Raw genomic sequence first — 18,791 nt, forward strand, 5'->3', positions numbered from 1 at the left:
CTACAGCACTGGCTATCTCAGGTACATCTATTTGAGCGTCAAATCACACCCTGTGATTTCAATACACACACAGCCCTAGAGATGGTTACTCTCCATGCCAGGGATGAGGCATATCGGTGGGCAGTGTCAGAGAAGCTAGCACTAATGCTGCCCATGCCATACATATCCCGTGCATAAACAGAAGATATTGGTCTCCTAGTCTGCTGATCTGGCATATTCAACACTTTATATGTTATGATATAAGGGGGATTTGTTGCTTAATCTCTGTAATAGAGGCATAGTATTCAGAGGGGGAAAATAAAGAAAAAAATCTGGTTTTTTTGCTATTCAGGTTATTTTCTAAGCAAATCCTTTAGATCAGTGATACTCAGACTGAGGCTCACACAAGTGGCTCTTTAATTTGTCTCCTGAGGTGCTTTGCAGCACATGGCATTAAAACACTGTGTGGTTTAATTATTAACCAATCAGCATGTTTTTACTATGTTATTAGCCAATTGTAACTGGTAAAATAATAATTCTTGGTCACTCATTTTGCTGTGAGAATAATATATATACACACTAAATATTTCTCCTGTCATACTGTTTAAATATGAATATATAGTACTGTAGTAAATGAAACAAAGAATTCATACTAGTGCGACTCTTTTTGGGTAATGATCGCTAATTTGGCTCCTGAACCGCTGAGGTCTGAGTACCACTGCTTTAGAGTTCCTGGGCTTATTTTTTCAGAGATACTGTGCACCCACAACTCTCATGAATTGCAGTTAGATCAGTGAAAATTAAATTAAGATTGGATATTGTTCTAAAAAATACACTCAAACAGGAGTTATCAGCTTGTTACTTGAATGAAGGCAGCGTTGCCAACTCTTACAATTTTATCACAAGTCTTGTGATATTGGGAAGTTTTTTTAAAGAACCGCCTGCTGTAATGAAGAGATAACATGAGAATCTCAGCTTTCATTTAAAAAAAAAAAAAAAAAAGTGGGGTTTAGCCCTCATGGTTTCAGAGAAAAAACTTGAAAATATGACCCATGTGAACCATAAAGACTCAGAAACCAGAAGGCAAATAAATAAAAAAGAACTCCTCCTTTATTATTTTTTAAAATCCCATGGTTTTTGAGGCAGTCTCGTGATTTTTGAATACTTAGATTTAGGAATACTGTGAAATTCTTGGGCCTGCGTTATGCAGGAGGTCAGATTAAATGATCACAATGACCCCTTCTGGCCTTAAACACTATGGATTTCAGCTCTGGGTGTTCAGCACTTCTGAAAACTGGTCCCTAAATGTCTCAGGATTCAGCAGCTTGTGAGAAACCTCAGTCGGTGTAGTTCCATTGCATTCAATGGAGCTAAGCCAGCTGATGATATTTACACCAGTTGATGCTGTACCCATTTATGTGTAGCTCAACGCTTGCTGCAGGGTTGGAGTAGAAAGTCAGGTCTGTGCTGATCTATTGAAGTCAGGGAGGGAGACAATTTGTAAGCAGACAATTAGTTTTCTTTAATGGATGGATGCTTGGATGGCCCCATTTTATTATTTAGAAGTGACCTTGGACTAATTAAATTATCCATCCAATAACATGCAGCAATTTTTCATCTTGGCTATTATCAGTGTTTGCAAGGTATCAGCACATTATAGGAATTCAGATGAACAGGACCAGATATGAAGGCAGCTCTATGTATCAAGGGATTTAATGCAGCCTCTAATTTCATTTTCTGCTGGCTGGCTTGGAGAAGCCACGTGACTTTCGCTTGCTACATAGCTAGTGTACATGATAGTTATGGAAGGTGGGGCTCCAGTGATGCAAATCATTTTGTTTTATGGTGCAGGCATATTTTGAAAGTAAGGTGGAGTGTTTTTAAATCATCAGTTCTCCTATGCCAAAAAGGTAAATATTATCATCAAACAATGAATGGCATCTTTTTATTGCATCAGTGCTTTATCTGTTCCCATATTTCTATTGCTTCATATACCATTGACTATTAAGCTTTATCAAAGTATTCTCCTTTTAGAGTGAGTCTAAAGAACGTTATAAAAACCACAGGAATTGAAACTTTTTGCTGTGGTGCTCAGCTTGGACTATTTCTGCAATTGTGGCTCTTTGAGAAATCATTATGGTTCATAGTAAAGAACAGTTTGATTAGATCTATATCCCCTGGGCCTGATTGGGATCTCATTTTGACCAGTTTTACACAGGTGTAGCTCTAGTTACTTTTGTGGAGTTACATCCGATCTACATCAAGGTTACTGAGAGCAGAATTTGAACCCAGCGGACCAAATTTTGATCTCTCTTACACTGGCATAAATCCAGAATAGCTCCATTATAGCCCATGGAGTTTCAGCAGTGTAAAATCAGTGTGAGAGGCCAATCCAGCCCAGATTCTATGCATGATATACTATTACATTTTCATTTCTTGGCTATTGCAGCTCCCTTCACTATCACCTCTCCAAATCCTACATCTTCAGACTTCAGCATCTGCAAAATTCTGCTGCCTTCCTTCTCACAGAAGGAAACAGCACTGCATCACTCCTCCAACTCTGCCAGTTCATTTCAGGATCCAGTTAAAAAAAAAACAAAAAAAACCCTCCATGGACTTCTACAATATACCCTATGAGCCTTGGTTTTCTCTACTCCCCTCCCCACTCCCTCTGATCATTTATCAGTGGCTTCCTCTCTGTCCCTTTGTGTAATCTTGCCTCTCAGTATTATTAATCATTTGTATTACCATAATGGCAAAAATGGCAACGTAGTGCCGGTATTAGTATAGTTCCAGTATTACTGTAATGCCCAGTCATGGACTAGGGCCCCATTGTGCTAGGCCAGTGGTTCTCAACCTTTGGTACTGGTGACCCCTTTCACATAGCAAGCCTCTGAGTGCAACCCCCCATATAAATTAAAAACACTTGTTTATATATTTAACACCATTATAAATGCTGAAGGCAAAGCAGGGTTTGGGGTGGAGGCTGACAGCTCGTGACCCCCCATGTAATAACCTTGCGACCCCCTGAGGGATCCCAACCCCCAGTTTGAGAACCCCTGTGCTAGGCGCTGTATGAACATAGAACAAAAAGACCAAAGACCTTACTGGTGCAAGATCCCTGTCTTCGGCAGCTTTTACCTTTCAGTGTTGTGTTGCTGTGAGTAGCGGGGCGACTACTCAGCCGGCGGCGCCTCCTGCTGGTCGTCCAGGGAATTAGCTCACCAGCCTCCAGAGCGCCCTCTGCCAGCCGGTGTCTCACCTGCCACTGGCCCCCATGTCCCTCCCGGACCACAGAGCCTTCTCTCAGGGTTCTGCCCCCTGGAGTGCCCCACAGTCTCACTGGGTCTCCCCTCCCTGGGGAACCCCCAACCCCCTATCCCCACCTCACCTCAGTCTTTGGCTACTGCCAGTCCCCATCTAGCCCCCGCTCACTGGGGCGGACTGCAGTATAATTGCCATTCATCATCAGCAAGGAAGGTTTGGACCTGCTGCCTCTGCCTACCCTTGGGCTGCCCCTCTGCAACCCCAGTACCTTCTCCGGCCTTTAGCAAGGCCTGCAGCCTGGGGGTTTTCCAGGCCAGAGCTCCCCAGCGACTCCGGCCTTTCCCCCAGCCCTGCTCCACTCTAGGTACTCCGTTCAGCTCCCAAACAGTCAGGCCCGTCTCTCTCAATAGCTAGAGAGAGACTCTACCTGAGCTCCAGCCTAGCAGCCCCTTTATAGGGCCAGCTGCAGCCTGATTGGGGCACGGCCCAGCTGCGGCTGCTTCCCCAATCAGCCCAGGCTTACTCGTTCTCTGCCACAGCCCTCTCGCAGGGCTGTTTTAAGCCCTTCAGGGCAGGAGTGGGGTTACTGCCCCACTACACTGTGTCGTCTGCTTTTTAAAGAAACAACACACAGGCACAATGGAATCCAAACATACACGTTTACTATCCCAATACAATAGGTGTGACTTAGTAACTTACACACAGTGCTGCTTTGGCAGGGTTCTGGTTACAGCAGAACTTCAGAGTTAAGAACACCTCGGGGATGGAGGTTGTTCGTAACACTGAAATGTTCGTAACTCTGAATAAAGCATTATGGTTGTTCTTTCAAAAGTTTACAACTGAATATTGATTTAATACAGCTTTGAAACTTTACTATGCAGAAGAAAAATGCTGCTTTTAAAAATGAAACAAGCACAGAAACAGTTTCCTTACCTTGTCAAATCTTTTTTTTAAACTTTCCCTTCATTTTTTTTAGTAGTTCATGTTTAACACAGTACTATACTGTATTTGCTTTTTTCTGCTGCCTGATTGCGTACTTCCGGTTCCAAACAAGGTGAGTGGTTGTCTGGTCAGTTTGTAACTCTGGTGTTTGTAACTCTGAGGTTCTACTGTACTTCGGAAATACAGAAGACAGTTAGCACCACCAGAGGGCTTACAAACTATTGAAAGGAATACTACCTCATTCTTAGAGGCTATATCAGGGGAGGGCAAATTACGGCCCACGGGCCAGATCCGGCCTGCGGGATTGCCAGCCCCGTGGTGCAGCAGGGCTAAGGCAGGCTCCCTGCCTGCCCTGGTCCTGCGCCGCTCCCGGAAGCAGCCGGCACCACGTCCCTGTGGCCTCTGGGGGGGGGAGGGCGCAGAGGGCTCCGAGCACTGCCCTCACCTGCAGGCACCGCCTCCCGCAGCTCCCATTGGCCGGGAACGGGGAACCGCGGCCAATAGGAGCTTCGGAGGTGGTATCCACATGTGAGGGCAGCATGCGGCAGAGCCGTATGCCCCACCCCACCCCCAGGAGCCACTGCCGGACATGCTGGCCATTTCCGGGAGCAGCACGGGGCCAGGGCAGGCAAGAAGCCTGCCTTAGCCCTGCTGCACGCTGCTGCCACCCTGGAGCCGCTTGAGGTAAGCAGCACCGGGCCGGAGCCCGCACCCTGAACCCTTCCTTCACCCCACACCCCAACCCCTTGCCCTGAGCCCCCTAACCCTCTGCCGCACCCCTCCTGTGCCCCTCCTGCACCCCAACTCACTCCCCTGAGCCCCCTGCCACACCCTGCACTCCTCCTGCACCCCAACCCCTTGCCCTGAGCCCCTTCCTGAACACCACACCCCCTCCCACACCCCGGACTCCCTCCTGCACCCCAACCCTACATTCACAGCCCTGCATACAATTTTCCCACCCAGATGTGGCCCTTGGGCCAAAAAGTTTGCCCACCCTTGGGCTATATGCATTCTCAGGAATTGATCTCTGCATTTGTAAAGCTCCTGTTACTGTAATATCTAAGCTTTGTTACATTATTAGAACTCAAAGTGAGCTCTGTTATGATACATAGTTTCCCAATAGGGGACATTATTGTGTGATTACATCTAGAAAATTAGAAAGCTCTGCTCTCAGGAAGTGCTTGATGGGAGAGGACCATCCCTGTGGAGAGAGGACACAGCCGGGATGTTACACTGTCTCAGCTCTCTCTCTTTTTATGCTTGAACACTGAACAAGTTCTCTCCAAAGTGAGACCAAACTCTTCCTCTCAGACCCTGTTTTAGCCACCAGTTACTGTCTTGCAGAAGAACCCCGCTGGGTCTTCTTCCACTCTGTCCCTTGGGGACTGTCTCAGGAAAAAAGTTTCGTTTTGGGGTGTGCCCTGAATGTGGTATAACTCATTCTGTCTCTCTTGGTAGGGGGGGTTGTAGCCTGGAGCCTTGTGTGCAGAAAACATTGATTTTGGCTGCTGAGAGTTTGAGCCAGGGTTCGGTCAGCTCTAATGTCCTGGAGGGATTGAAGCTGTCCCAGCAGGTAACAGAGAAGTTGTTTCCAAGATTGTGCCAGCCTAGGCCATTAAGGGCCTTAGAAACTAGATTTTCAGGGGTACTCAAGTGCCTACATTTTTTAAAAAGCACCTGAATAGGTTAGGCACTTAAATCCTAGGCCAGATTGAAATCAATGTGAGTTAGGCACTCAATCTGCTTAGACACATTTGAAAATCCCATTAGGCACCTATCTGCAACCTTAGGTGCCTAAATATCTTTGTAAATCTGGCCCTTAGTGATCAGGACAAATATTCAGAACCGGAACTGGAACTAAATGGGAAGCCAGTGCAGGCTAACAAGCATATATGTTCCATGCTCTCTTTGACCTGTTCCACTAAGGCTATATCTACACTACATAGCCTTTAGTGCTGCTAAAAGTCGCACTGAGTAGCTGCTGTTTGTTGGCTCTCCTGCCGACAAAAAACCTCCACCCCCAACGACTGGCGTTTGCTGCCAACAAAGCGCTGTTCACACTGGCGCTTGTCATCAGCAAAACGTTTGTCTTTCGAGGGAGAGGGGGGTTAACACCTCTGAAAGACAAAGGTTTTGTCGTTCAATTACCAGTGTAGACATAGCCTTGGGAGGCAGGCACTGTGGAATGGACAAGCTGCAGTTTTTCTTGGATTTCAGTTTCAATCCCAAGTACAGTCCACTGTTGTACTTCACTATAATAGAAGAAGGGGACTGTTGCCCCTCTCATTCATGCTAGTTTTACATTGGAGTAATTGCACTAAGTTCAGTGAAGTTACTCCTGATTTATACCAGTGTGTGATCAGACCTATTCTCTTTAACAGACCAAAATATGGAAAGAAACTTTACATGAAGGAAATCAAACTACATCTGAGCCGTAGGCATAAAGTTTTAAAAAAAAATTGTCTTTTGCAAATCCTCTTCTCTTTGCACTGATGCTGTGTGTAGCATAATTGAAATTGGTTTAGATAGAAAAAGAAAAAGAAAATCCAATATTGTTTATATCAGACCACTCAGAATAAATTAAGATAAAAACCATATAACTCCAAACTTTTGATTAAGAATATTTTCTTATGGATAGCATAAGATATACTTTTCCAAACACTGCTGGGAAAAGGGTTTGGGTACTATTCAAAATATCAACTCAAAACATGCCAAGAAAATGGACTGTATAATTGTTCTTACTGTTCCAGTGAATATTCAAAAACACATGCTGTAAATATACATTTCAAAATTCCATATGTACATTTTCTTGTTCTCTCTCAGCTCCATTTATTTCCTTTAAAAAAACGGGTTCATCGACTTCCATCAGTCTTCATTACTTTGCATATTCCAAAAGCTTAAGGGACTGCACACAAACTATGAGTCTTGGAAGTAGATAATTAAGCAGAAAGAATGCCAAGTGAGTACTTGTAGTGACTATAAATTGTTCTTTTCCTTTTTTTTTTAAATTTGCCCATACTTTGTGTTTTCTTGTTGTTCACATTAATTAGTTGTCTACATTGCTCATTAAACGGGCTGATTTTGTGTTGAGATTCCTTTCAGTCATAGATCTTTTTCCCTTCCTTGTTCACCATCCCATTTTCCGTGTGCTCTAGTGCAGTCTATTAATGGAATAGATCATGGTAGGCATTTTCAAAAAGCTTTTTTCTTCTCCTAGGCTTCAGTGGCTAATTAAAGAGGTCGTTGCTAAGAGATGATGGAAAGCATCATTGAGAGGCTCTGATGTGCTCTCTTTCTTACCTTCGGCATACAGGTTTTGGACCAGAGTTTGGGAGTAAATGGGATGGCAGCGTCCCAAAATACTTCTGTGACCAGACCTGTGACAACGGACAGAATAAAAGGGGACTGTGCCAGTCCTGGGCCACTAGGAGATACAGAGTCGAGCAGGACAGAACAGGACCCAGGGCAACAACTAGCCATGTTGGGGTTCTTTCAGATCTGTGATGTGGAGGGCAAAGGCTTCATCACTCGGCATGATATGCAGGTAAAGCAAAATTGGTGAAATGATGCAATACAATAGTTTTAACATATACAAACCAACACGTAAAATGGAGCTCAAAGCAAATGTAAAATTTATAAAACTCAAAGCAATTGATTTTACTTTTCACTTAACCTGGTGTAACTCCACTGACTTCATTGGGGTTACTCCTGATTCACAGCAGAATCAGAAATGTGTTTAGTTCATCTATTTTCTCTTACAGATTTTGTCAACAAATGCCATTCCAAGCCATTCACTCTGCTTTCCCCAACCAATAAAATGGTACAAAAACTCAGTCAGAACGTTTTTCTAAATACACTTATGCAAACAAAAGAATATTCTATGTTATTTTGATATGTTCACATTGTGCTTATTAAATCAACGTTTTGTGGAAATAATTTTAAAAGTTAAGGGGCCTAATTCTGATCCCATTGAAGTCATTGGCAAAATGCCATTGACTCCACCAAGAACAGGATCAGGCCCACGCTGTGGAAATGTTCAGAGGGATATTCTATCATGTATGTTGTGGAAAACAACAGCAACCCACTCTGCAGCTATTCATGTTTTACATGCAGAGTGCTCCTTGGGTGTATTCATTAATTTTTTACTTCAGTGCTAATGGATTAAATAGAATTTAGGAGCAGTAGCAACGTAGTGACAGTGGAAATGTCTTAAATACAATTTTTCGGAGGATTTAATACCTTCACATACAAAACTGTTTAGTGTAATAGTAAAAAGTGCCCAACACATTGAGAATTACCCATTCTGAAAAAACAAACAAATCAATGCTCAGGTGATTGCCAGTTGCAGGTTTTCTGCTGTGTGTGTTTATGGATTTTTTTTCTTTTCTTTCAAATTACTTGTTTTACTGGCTGCACAGTTTTAAAAAAATGTTAGAGTAAACATTTACTGTTGGTTGTAGTGCTTACTACACTGTGTAGTCCCACTGAAGTAATTGAAATCACAGTAGTAAATGTGTTATTCCTGGTAGTAAATGTTTGAATGTTTGGACCATTAGGCATCTTCCTGGATCACCATTTTGTTTTATTTATGTATATGGATTAAAATGGTAAAAAGAAAATAGGATTTAATTTTTAATACAAGGGAACCCTCACATATTTTTGAACTTTAATGTCTGTTGCTACAAGGAGGGTAAAAGATATTTATTCCCATTCAGATCTGAGTTCTACACTTACAGAGGAAATGTAACTCTATTTGCTGCGAGCTTCTGAGAAGGGTGACAGAGAACTTGTTTGAGTTGCAAAGAGAAGAACGTAATTTTGTCTTTGATTTCACAACATGAAACAGCTCTTTCAGGAGCTGTTTAGCATGCGTGATGAGCTTTATATATGAGTAAATCTCCAATTCATTTAAAAATAGATATAAAGGGCACTGGGACTCAGTGACATGAAACCACTTGAAATGGCATTGCATTATGCTTATTTTTGTTTCTAGCTAAGCGGATTAAAGATGAAATTACAAAAACATCCTTTTTGAAAACACCGGGCCTGATTCTCCTCTCACTAAACCATTATGTAAATCAGGAGTAATGTCACTGAAATCAATGCAGTTTCACTGGTGTAAAATTGAGGTGGGATCAAATCTCTCCCTTTGACTTTATATTCTACCTGAGGTCAAAAGTTGAGAATTAAAAAAATACAGAGGCCAGCAAATTGGAAAGTTACAGTTTCTCCATTAGTGTTAGCTCAGATACTTGGAGCCTGCTTGTCACAGAGTGGCTGGCCCCTTTAAATGAGGCAGGTCCAGTTCCCCTGTGGTAGAACAAGTGCTCCCACCTTGGCCAGTTAGGAGGGAGGGGCAGCACATGGATCTGGGGGAAAAGGGTCTCCAGAGAGAAAGTCCAGGGAGCTGGTGCTCAGTTAAAAGAGCATAGGAGAATCCTGCAGTTGGCTCTGAAGCAGGAAGGACTGAGAGAGGCAAAGGGAAAATCCCCTGGGAGCTCTAGCCGAGGGTGGGCTGAGGAACTGTTTTCATGGGTTGGGGTTTTTAAACCTATGTTTGTAAAATAAAACTGCCTGGAAAGAGACTCTGGGTATGGCAGTGGGTCCTTTGTAGGCTGAGGACAAACCAGAGCCTTATATTGCTCCACTGAAATCAACGGGAATCTTCTCAATATCCCATCCAAATATACAGAGCAGATCTAGTCCTGTTTATCCTTTAAAGCTAGGTAACCACCACACCCATTCAGATGAGGGGAGTCTTGCTCTTGCTAGTTCTTTAATTACAACTTCTTTTTTGACTCCCATAATCTATTCATCCCTGAACACAACTCTACGTCTGTGATATCTGACTCTTGCAGTAACATATACTAAAGATTAATTTATATCCCATTATGTCACTCTGATTTTTAAATGACTTTAATATTGTTCTGATCCATTTTTGTCTCACTGAATCCATATCAAATTTGCTCAATTTCCAAATAAAAGAGGAGACGCCTTGAAAAAGAAACTGTAATATAAAATACTTTTATATTTGTTATAATAAAAATTAAATTACCCTAGAAAATAATGTACAAATATACATATATATATATATTTCAATAATAAAATAAAAATAACATTTAAAATAATAAAATAGAGAAGTAAAATAAATTAAAAATAAAATAGTAACCTAAAATGAATAAAATTGTCAACACTGATATGTTTTATTTAGAAAAATTTGAAATGTTTCATTTCAAACTTTTCAAAATGGATATTTTTGGGGGGAGGGGCGAGAGGAATTTGCATTTTGCAGGAAATTTAGAGTTCTGTCATTCTAAATTACTGATGTTCTTATCTTGCTCTTCAGATTCTTCTCTTCCACTAACCACTTTTATAATAAATAGTGTAATGGAGGCATGATTTGTCATTTCAGAGACTTCATGGTCAGCTACCTCTTAGCCTGGAGGAGCTGGAGAAAGTTTTTGATACTCTGGATGCAGATGGCAACGGTTCACTTACGCCAGAGGAGTTCACGACAGGATTAAGTGAGTTTTGGAATGCAAATCTGTGTATACTTCCATCCATGTTCAGTACTTCATAGACAGGTAAGGAGACATGGTTCCTTAAGGAACCTGAAGTGTAGTCCTGATGCGTGCAGTGAATCCTGCACAAAAGGCCACTACCCATGCTACTCCAGCTACACAACTATTTTTAGTGCTCTAGTTCAATGACAGCTAGTGTGAGTACGTCTACGTGAGCTGGAAATCACACCCCCAGCTCTGAGTGTAGACACAGCCTGGGAGAGACTGCTAATAAACGTCACTGTTTCTTTTAATGACTTCTAATTACTCTATAAACAGATTTTTAAAAAGATGTACATCTTTACATTTTAGGTCAGTTTTTGTTTGGGCAGATGGCCTCTATGAATGAAATGCATGAGTCTGACAATGAAAATGTCTATCAGTCTAAGTGGGAAGAGAGCTATGCTAAAGCTGATGATGATGAAGACGAGGACCGGCAGTTCTCAGATCTGATGGACCGGCTTGGAACAAACAAGATCTTAGAAGAGTAAGTCATACCAGCTGCAATATCAACAATGTACAATTCATGATCTTTTATGATTTAGCTCTACATTTGCTAGAAAACCCTGGGCTTGATTCTCCTCTCATTTACACCCACTGTGCACTGGTGTGTCACCATTGACTTCAGTGGAGATGCTTTTGACTAACTGCAGTGAGAGATCAGAACTAGGGCCCCTTGTGATGTAGCGATCTCATATCCATTTCCTTGGTTGCTGCGAGTGATGAAATAAAAAAACCCCTGAGCGCCACACATTTGTGCCCCATGAGGATAACACAGTTAAACTCTCATAGTCACATGCATTTGAGAGCAACACAAATGAAGCACTAATGTGGCACATGTTCTGAAAATATGTACGGTAATATTGATATGCTATCTGTGTATCCAAAAATGACATTATTTGCAAATAAAGAATCCTTAGAGCGCATTCCTTTGGCAAAGACTATGCTTACATTGCCTTTGTATCAATTAAGAATAACAAAAATCACTAGTTCTCTTTCATAATGGTGTAGTTATTAATGATTAATCATTAATAATTTACATTGCGGTAGCACCTACGAGCTCCAGTGAGGGACCAGGACCCCAGTGCGCTAGGTGTTGTACAAACACAGAACAAAGGGGCTTTCAATCTATGTTTGTGTGACATTTGTCAATGAAATAAAATTACTGCTGTAAAATACCAAGTTGTCAGAATGCTAAATGCTGTGATTTTTTTTTCTTTTTACATCTAATATCATTTAAATCTGATCTCTCCAAACTATTTTGAATTAGTATGTTTGTTTTTCCTCCACTGAAGCTTACCAGGCATTATCCAGTAAACACCAGATACATACTGTACAGTAAGACTATTTCAGGAACATGCTGATTGTTAAAATAGCCATCAGGTCTTACATGTTCCTGTGGGGCATTTCAAACACAAACTGTGAGTTTAGTGATTCTCTGAAAGCTCCCATCTGTGGGGGAAACAAGATGTAAAGAAATTGTGCAGAGGACAAGAAAACGGATCTTAGCTTTGACTCATTTATTCACTGAAAGACAAGTTTCCTATCTGAGCTTACACCAATAGGCTGTGCTGGCCTGGTCTACACTAACCCCCAAATTCGAACTAAGGTACGCAACTTCAGCTACGTGAATAACGTAGCTGAAGTCGACATACCTTAGTTCGAACTTACTGCGGTTCAGACGCGGTCCACACGCGGCAGGCAGGCTCCCCGTCGACTCCGCGGTACTCCTCTCGCCGAGCTGGAGTACCGCAGTCGACGGCGAGCGCTTCCGGGATCGATTTATCGCGTCCAGACCAGACGCGATAAATCGAACCCGGAACTTCGATTGCCAGCCGTCGAACTACCGCGGTAGTGTAGACCTGGCCTAAGAATAATTGTGAAGTGTTTTGTGTTTCATGCTGCCTGGTTCTGTGCTGCATATAATTGAGACAAGGTCATCTACAAGATATATTTATAAGCTAATGGAATGATGTGCAGAAAATTGACTGAAAAAATATGCTGGACATGCAAGAGCCTCCTTAGTTGTGATCAGTGAGCAGCGTGGTGTGTGGGCCAAAGTCCACTAACGTCAGTCATGGGAGTTCAGTGGGCTTTGGCTCCGTCCCTAGGTACTTGATTCTAAGGCAGAGTTCAGAATATTAATTTACAATGTGGTTGTCTCTGCTCCTCCAGGGCCTTGATCCTTTCCTGGTGTGCAGAAGTGGTAAACAAGCTTATATTCTAGTTCAAGTGGGAATGGAGGCTATGCAAGTGCACATGTATGGTTGAGCACTACGTGTAATTAATTACATTACAGTGAAGAGCAACAAAAGCACTCTGCTTTTGCATGAGCACAGGAGAAAAGAGACAGGGTTTGGGTGGAGAATGGACAAGTCTCACAGGATGTGGCCTTAAGTGATCCTCTTCATACTACAGAGGTTCTTAGCTATCCTCTCTAAATCCTACTCCCTGTCATAGGCAGGAGTAGGTTGGCAGCTGTGCAGCAGGGCTTTCATTACTGCAGGATCAGATTCCCCTGCTTTTCCTGTCATTCTCATCACTTTTTACCGTGAATTTATACAAGCAACACTCCACACCTGCACTATCCAGGCTGGAGCCTTTAATGTGCATGCAAAATAGAGCAGGTCAGAAAAACAGAATAAGAAATTCACAGGAATTCTGGCAAATCTGAAAGTGTCTTCTATCCTGTTGTGATTTGCAATGATCCAGTGTTTCATTTTTGGCAAAATTGTTTTTAAATAAAACATGTGTTGGTTTTGAAATGGGAGATTTCTGAAAATGAAATGCTTCAATTTTGAAACAGTCCCACCCTGGAACTAAGCTGATCAAACATAATTGGTGAAGCAGAAGACCAAGGTTAAAATTTTCAAGTGCCTACGTGACTTAGGAGCCCAAGTTGGCACTTCGGAGCTTACGTCTCATTGACTTTCAATGAAAAAGGCTTCAAATGAGTTTGCCCCCGTCCAACTCCCATTGGAAGCAGTGGGAGTCTCTCCACTGATTGCGATCAGAGCTGGATCAGGTCCTGCATCAGGAGTAATAAAACATATCTCTTCTCTAGCCTAATGATAAATCTTCTGCAACCACTAATTAGATATAGTTTCTGTGGTGTCCATTACAAAAGGAAGCTCTGACCCTTCCTTGTGTAAACAGTCTAAGAGGTTTTATATCGCAGTCTAGGGATTCCAATGATGCTCTGAATGACGCATGCATTTAGAGAAGACCTAATAACTAAGATTAGGAACAAGGAGGGTCAGAAGATATAGGAGCCAGCGCTTGTAACACAGTTAACATTTGTAGCTATGAAAGGTAAGATAATAGGGATGACCGAGGATGGTCCCCTGGGACACAAGCCTGGAACTTGGGATTCCTTGCTCTGCCACAGACATCCTGTGTGACCTGGGCAAATCCCTTCGGGCTAGAGTCACAAAAGGACATAGGTGCCTAACTACCATTTTAGGCACCTGCATCCCAGAATCAGGCCCCACTGGGATTCACAAAACCCCTGCTCAGCTGCCCCAAACACTGTAGGCACCTAAACTCACTCACTGCATACGTTTTTCAGTAAAAGTTTCATCTGTGCCTGTGTTCCTGCCCCTGCACATGCACACTGCAGCCGCACACCAGGTGTCTGGATGCCTATGCCCCAGCGTGATGCATGAACAGGGGGAAGATAGGTGTTCCTCTGTCTAACTTGCCTGTGCGACCCGATCTGGTAAGTGCACTCAGACCTTGCCTACCGGAATGGGCCCCTATAGGTGGGCTTACACAAAATGGCTGGAATAGGGGGGCAGGTGGGGGAGGTCCTCCCTCGTGACTTTTAGCCCAGTGGTTAGTGTACTCAACTGGGATGTGGGAGAATACGGGTTCAAGTCCCCCCTCCACCTGAAGGGGGAGGGATTTGCACTAGAATCTGCTACTTCTCAGGTCACATGAGTGTCGTAACCACTGACTGTAGGGTATTCTGATGTGGACCTTGCTCAGTCTCTCCAGATGAAGTTGTTCCACTGTATATAAACAATTTAAAAGTGTCACTGAAGCAGGGGCACTGGATCTTCCACCTCTCAGGTGAATGCTCTAACCACTGGGCTACCGATTCATTCTCATGCCTGCTCGCGCTCTCTCTTCTGGGCCAATGAGTCTGATCATTTATCCACAGTGGAGCAGCTTCAACAGGAGAGCCCAAGGGAGAACTCATAGCCTAATGGTTGGAGCACTCATCTGAGAAGTGGCAGGTCTCTCTTCAGATCCATTCTCCTCCTCAGATAGCGGGGAATCAGCTGCAAATTTTGCCATCTCACTGTTTACCCTGTTTTCCAAGATCATTTATGAATATGTTGAACAGTACTGGTCCCAGTACAGACCTCTGGGACGGACACCACTATTTACCTCCCTCCATTCTGAAAACTGCCCATTTATTCCTACCCTTTGTTTCCTATCTTTTAATCAGTTATTGATCCATGAGAGGACCTTCCCTCTTATCTCATGAGAGCTTACTTTGCTTAAGAGCCTTTGGTGAGGGACCTTGTCAAAGGCTTTCTGAAAATCTAAGTACACTATATCCACTGGATCCCCCTTGTCCACATGCTGGTTGACCCCCTCAAAGAATTCTAGTAGAAAACAAAGAATATGTTGACTCTTCCCCAACAAATTATGTTGATCTATGTGTCTGACAATTTTGTTCTTTACTATAATTTCAACCAGTTTGCCCAGTACTGAAGTCAGGCTTACCAGCCTGTAATTGCCGGGATCACCTCTGGAGCCCTTTTTAAAAATTGGCATCCATACATTAGCTATCCTCCAGTCATCTGATAAAGAAGCTGATTTAAATGATAAGTTACAAGCCACAGTTAGTAGTTCTGCAATTTCACATTTGAGTTCCTTCAGAACTCTTGGGTGAATACCATCTAGTCCCAGTGACTTATTACTGTTTAGTTTATCAATTTGATAAGCAGGGCTTAGCTAAGAAGGGCTTAGCACACACCCCTCAGCTTGCCGTCTGCCATTAGCTATTTTAGGCTAGGAGCCACCAACCATGCATTAGTAGGAGCATTGCCAGCAGATCGAGGGAAGTGATTATTCCCCTCTATTTGGCAATCGTGAGGTCACATCTGGAATATTGCATCCAGTTTGGGACCCACCCCCCCACTACAGAAAGGATGTGGACAAATTGGAGAGAGTCCAGCAGAGGGCAATGAAAATGATTAGGGGGCTGGGGCACATGACTTATGAGGAGAGGCTGAGGGAACTGGGGTTATTTAGTCTGCAGAAGAGAAGAGTGAGGGGGGATTTGATAGCAGCCTTCAACTACCCAAAGGGGGGTTCCAATGAGGATGGAGCTCGGCAGTTCTCAGTGGTGGCAGATGACAGAACAAGGAGCAATGGTCTCAAGTTGAAGTGGAGAAGGTCTAGGTTGGATATCAGGAAACACTATTTCACTAGGAGGGTGGTGAAGGACTGGAATGGGTTACCTAGGGAGGTGGTGGAATCTCCATCTTTAGAGGTTTTTAAGGCCTGGCTTGACAAAGCCCTGGCTGGGGTGATTTAGTTGGTGTTGGTCCTGCTTTGAGCAGGGGGTTAGACTAGATGACCTCCTGAGGTCTCTTCCAACCCTAATCGTCTATGATTCTACGCTGACTTCTGTGAATACCATTCTGAGGTGTCTATCTCTCCCCATTCATTGTATAGGGAGCCAAGGCACCTAACTGAGGCTTTGTGAATCTCAGTGATTTTCTCGGCACCTAGACGTTAGGCATGGCAATGTTCATCATCACCAGGCCTAAGATTCTTGTGCCTCCAGCCCTCAGTCTTTCAGTGCCTCCAGGGAATAATAGGACTTCCCCACTTCAAAGCGGTGTTGTGAGGATAAATATATTCAATGTTTGGGAGGTGTTCAGATGCTATGGTAATAGTGGTCATATAAGCAGCATCACAGATAAATAATCTAATTCCATACTTCATGGAATAAGATGATAATTTACAGGGGCAGGAGATATTTTCTTCCCATTTGCCCTGCAGGTTTTTCACTTTCCTTTGAAGCACCAGGTGTTGTCCTCAGATAGAAAGAGAATCCCAGACTAGATGGAAAAAAGATCTGATCTGGTATGGCAAATCCTATGATGTGAGGCTGCACAGGAGAGATTCCAGATTCTTACAATGCTACTTACCTGCACTTAATAAGTGATATGAAAAATTGGTCAGAAGCCAAACTTTCACAGAGTAGGATGCCCAAAATTAATGGGGCAAGTGCATATCTGAGTTATTTGGGTAACTCGATCAACTTCAGTGAAGTTACTTCTGATTTACACTAGTCCATCTGAGATCAGAATCTGGCCCAATGTCTTTGGTTTGTTCTAAGTTAGGGGAAGAGATTTCTAATTGAGTGGGGAAAGGGATTAATGGGAATTGGCCTAAGATAATTAGGTCTAGTTTGACTCCATATGTTCTTCAGGTGGACTAAGTATATCACTGAATATAAATTAAATCTGTCTTTATCAGAGATTAAAGGAAGCAATTTTGGCCTAATAATTTGCTATTTTGGACTGGATAATATAGGGAACCTTATGGCAAAGTCCTATTTTAGCTCTCCAGACTAAATTGGTAGGATTATATGTTTCTTCAGTGAATACCTTGAGTTCAAGCTGAGCTTCAGGACTTCAGGGGCCTGATTCTGCCAGAGGGTGAACATCTCTCTTAAGGTGCTAAATGCACTCAACCCCCACTGTAGCTGAAGATGCTCAGCCCCTCACAGGATCAGGCCCTAGGTGTGTGTTTGTGTGATTCTGCTTACAAACGTTGGCTGGATGTAGAAGTGAATGTTCTTCACGACTCATTCAGAATTGTAATCTGGCTCGGTGTTCTGATCTCAGGAGGATGTTTAAAATGAGCCATGGTCCATATTGACATGTAGGCTCAATTTTGATCCCTGGGCATTTTAGTACAGGTTTTCAGTAGGGATCCAATACTTTTTATGGGCTGGCTCCCATTTCTTGAGTTTGAACTAACTCAGTCCACAAAAGTCTCCAAATTATCCCCTGGATACAAATGTGTCTTTTAATTATAAATACAATACACTCTACCCTAGTAGTTTTTCATGTGTAACTGTTAGTTGCTTGTTATTCCTTTCCAATGTAATCCCCTATAGGTAGATATTCTGTATTGTCTCTCTTCCTTGTTGCCTTTACAGTTTGCCTAATCCACTTAAATTGTCAGATTAGATGCCTATGTGCTTCTTTAGATACATAGATAGCTTTGGAAATTAAGCCTAATAAGCAAAACACATAATTCCCATCTGCATGACTTTTATTTCAGAATAAGATAAGCAGAGAACAAAGAAGGAATAAATGCAACTCTCCAAGAACATGTGAGGGAGAAGGCTTGATGCTCCACTGCCCTGCACTATGCAAAGTGGGTGTAAAATGCTACCAAATCACAGTGGTGGTGTTTTACCCCCATTTATATTCCCTTTATGCAGGTGTAAATGAATACAGCAGGTACCAGGCAGCTGAGTATCAGGCCTAGATAGTGCAAAGTGTGTTACTCTGTAACAGACATCTGGAAATAGCTCATACTCACTATTCCACAATGGGCAGACAGAATCTTCTTGCACTAAAAGGGCAATGCATGGAAAACAGGATTTTAATATCTACCCTACCCCACATTCTTGACAGGTATTGTCCCTTTGTTATGACTGAAGAGAACTGAATATAGTTCTGTGTGTTCATTAAAGAAGTCACATGTTTTGAGAGTCCATACTTTAAGTGTGGCATTTTGTTTATTTACATATATGGTGCTCAGAGACTAGTAGTGATGGGGGAAAGGGGCAGATAGATAGATGACACAATCCTCCCCCCTCCTCCCCTCCGCCTCCCAAGCTTCCTGGTGAACTGGGGAATACACAGGTGGTGAAATCCACTCCTCTAAGTACCCCAGTTTGCTCTGTGGGCCTATGCAGAGAATAAAGACTTATGGCCCCCACCTTCTCTATTTCCTGCCCCCTGTAGGATGAGATGTGCCCTGGGGTGCATGGAGCTCCCCCAT

At 42.9% G+C, this 18,791-nt stretch overlaps 1 protein-coding gene across 1 annotated transcript in view; it reads left to right on the forward strand.

Annotated features, from left to right (window-relative positions):
• CRACR2A (calcium release activated channel regulator 2A) overlaps nt 1–18,791 on the forward strand; it is an 87,482-nt gene that overhangs the window by 11,871 nt on the left and 56,820 nt on the right. Inside the window, exons 2-4 of the mRNA XM_065423785.1 lie at nt 7,502–7,732; nt 10,601–10,712; nt 11,061–11,235. Of these exons, the coding sequence (XP_065279857.1) occupies nt 7,502–7,732; nt 10,601–10,712; nt 11,061–11,235 (518 nt within the window). The remainder of the gene's footprint in view (nt 1–7,501; nt 7,733–10,600; nt 10,713–11,060; nt 11,236–18,791) is intronic.

The sequence above is a fragment of the Emys orbicularis genome, chromosome 1 (genome assembly GCF_028017835.1).
Source record: "Emys orbicularis isolate rEmyOrb1 chromosome 1, rEmyOrb1.hap1, whole genome shotgun sequence".
Taxonomy (NCBI): Eukaryota; Metazoa; Chordata; order Testudines; family Emydidae; genus Emys; species Emys orbicularis.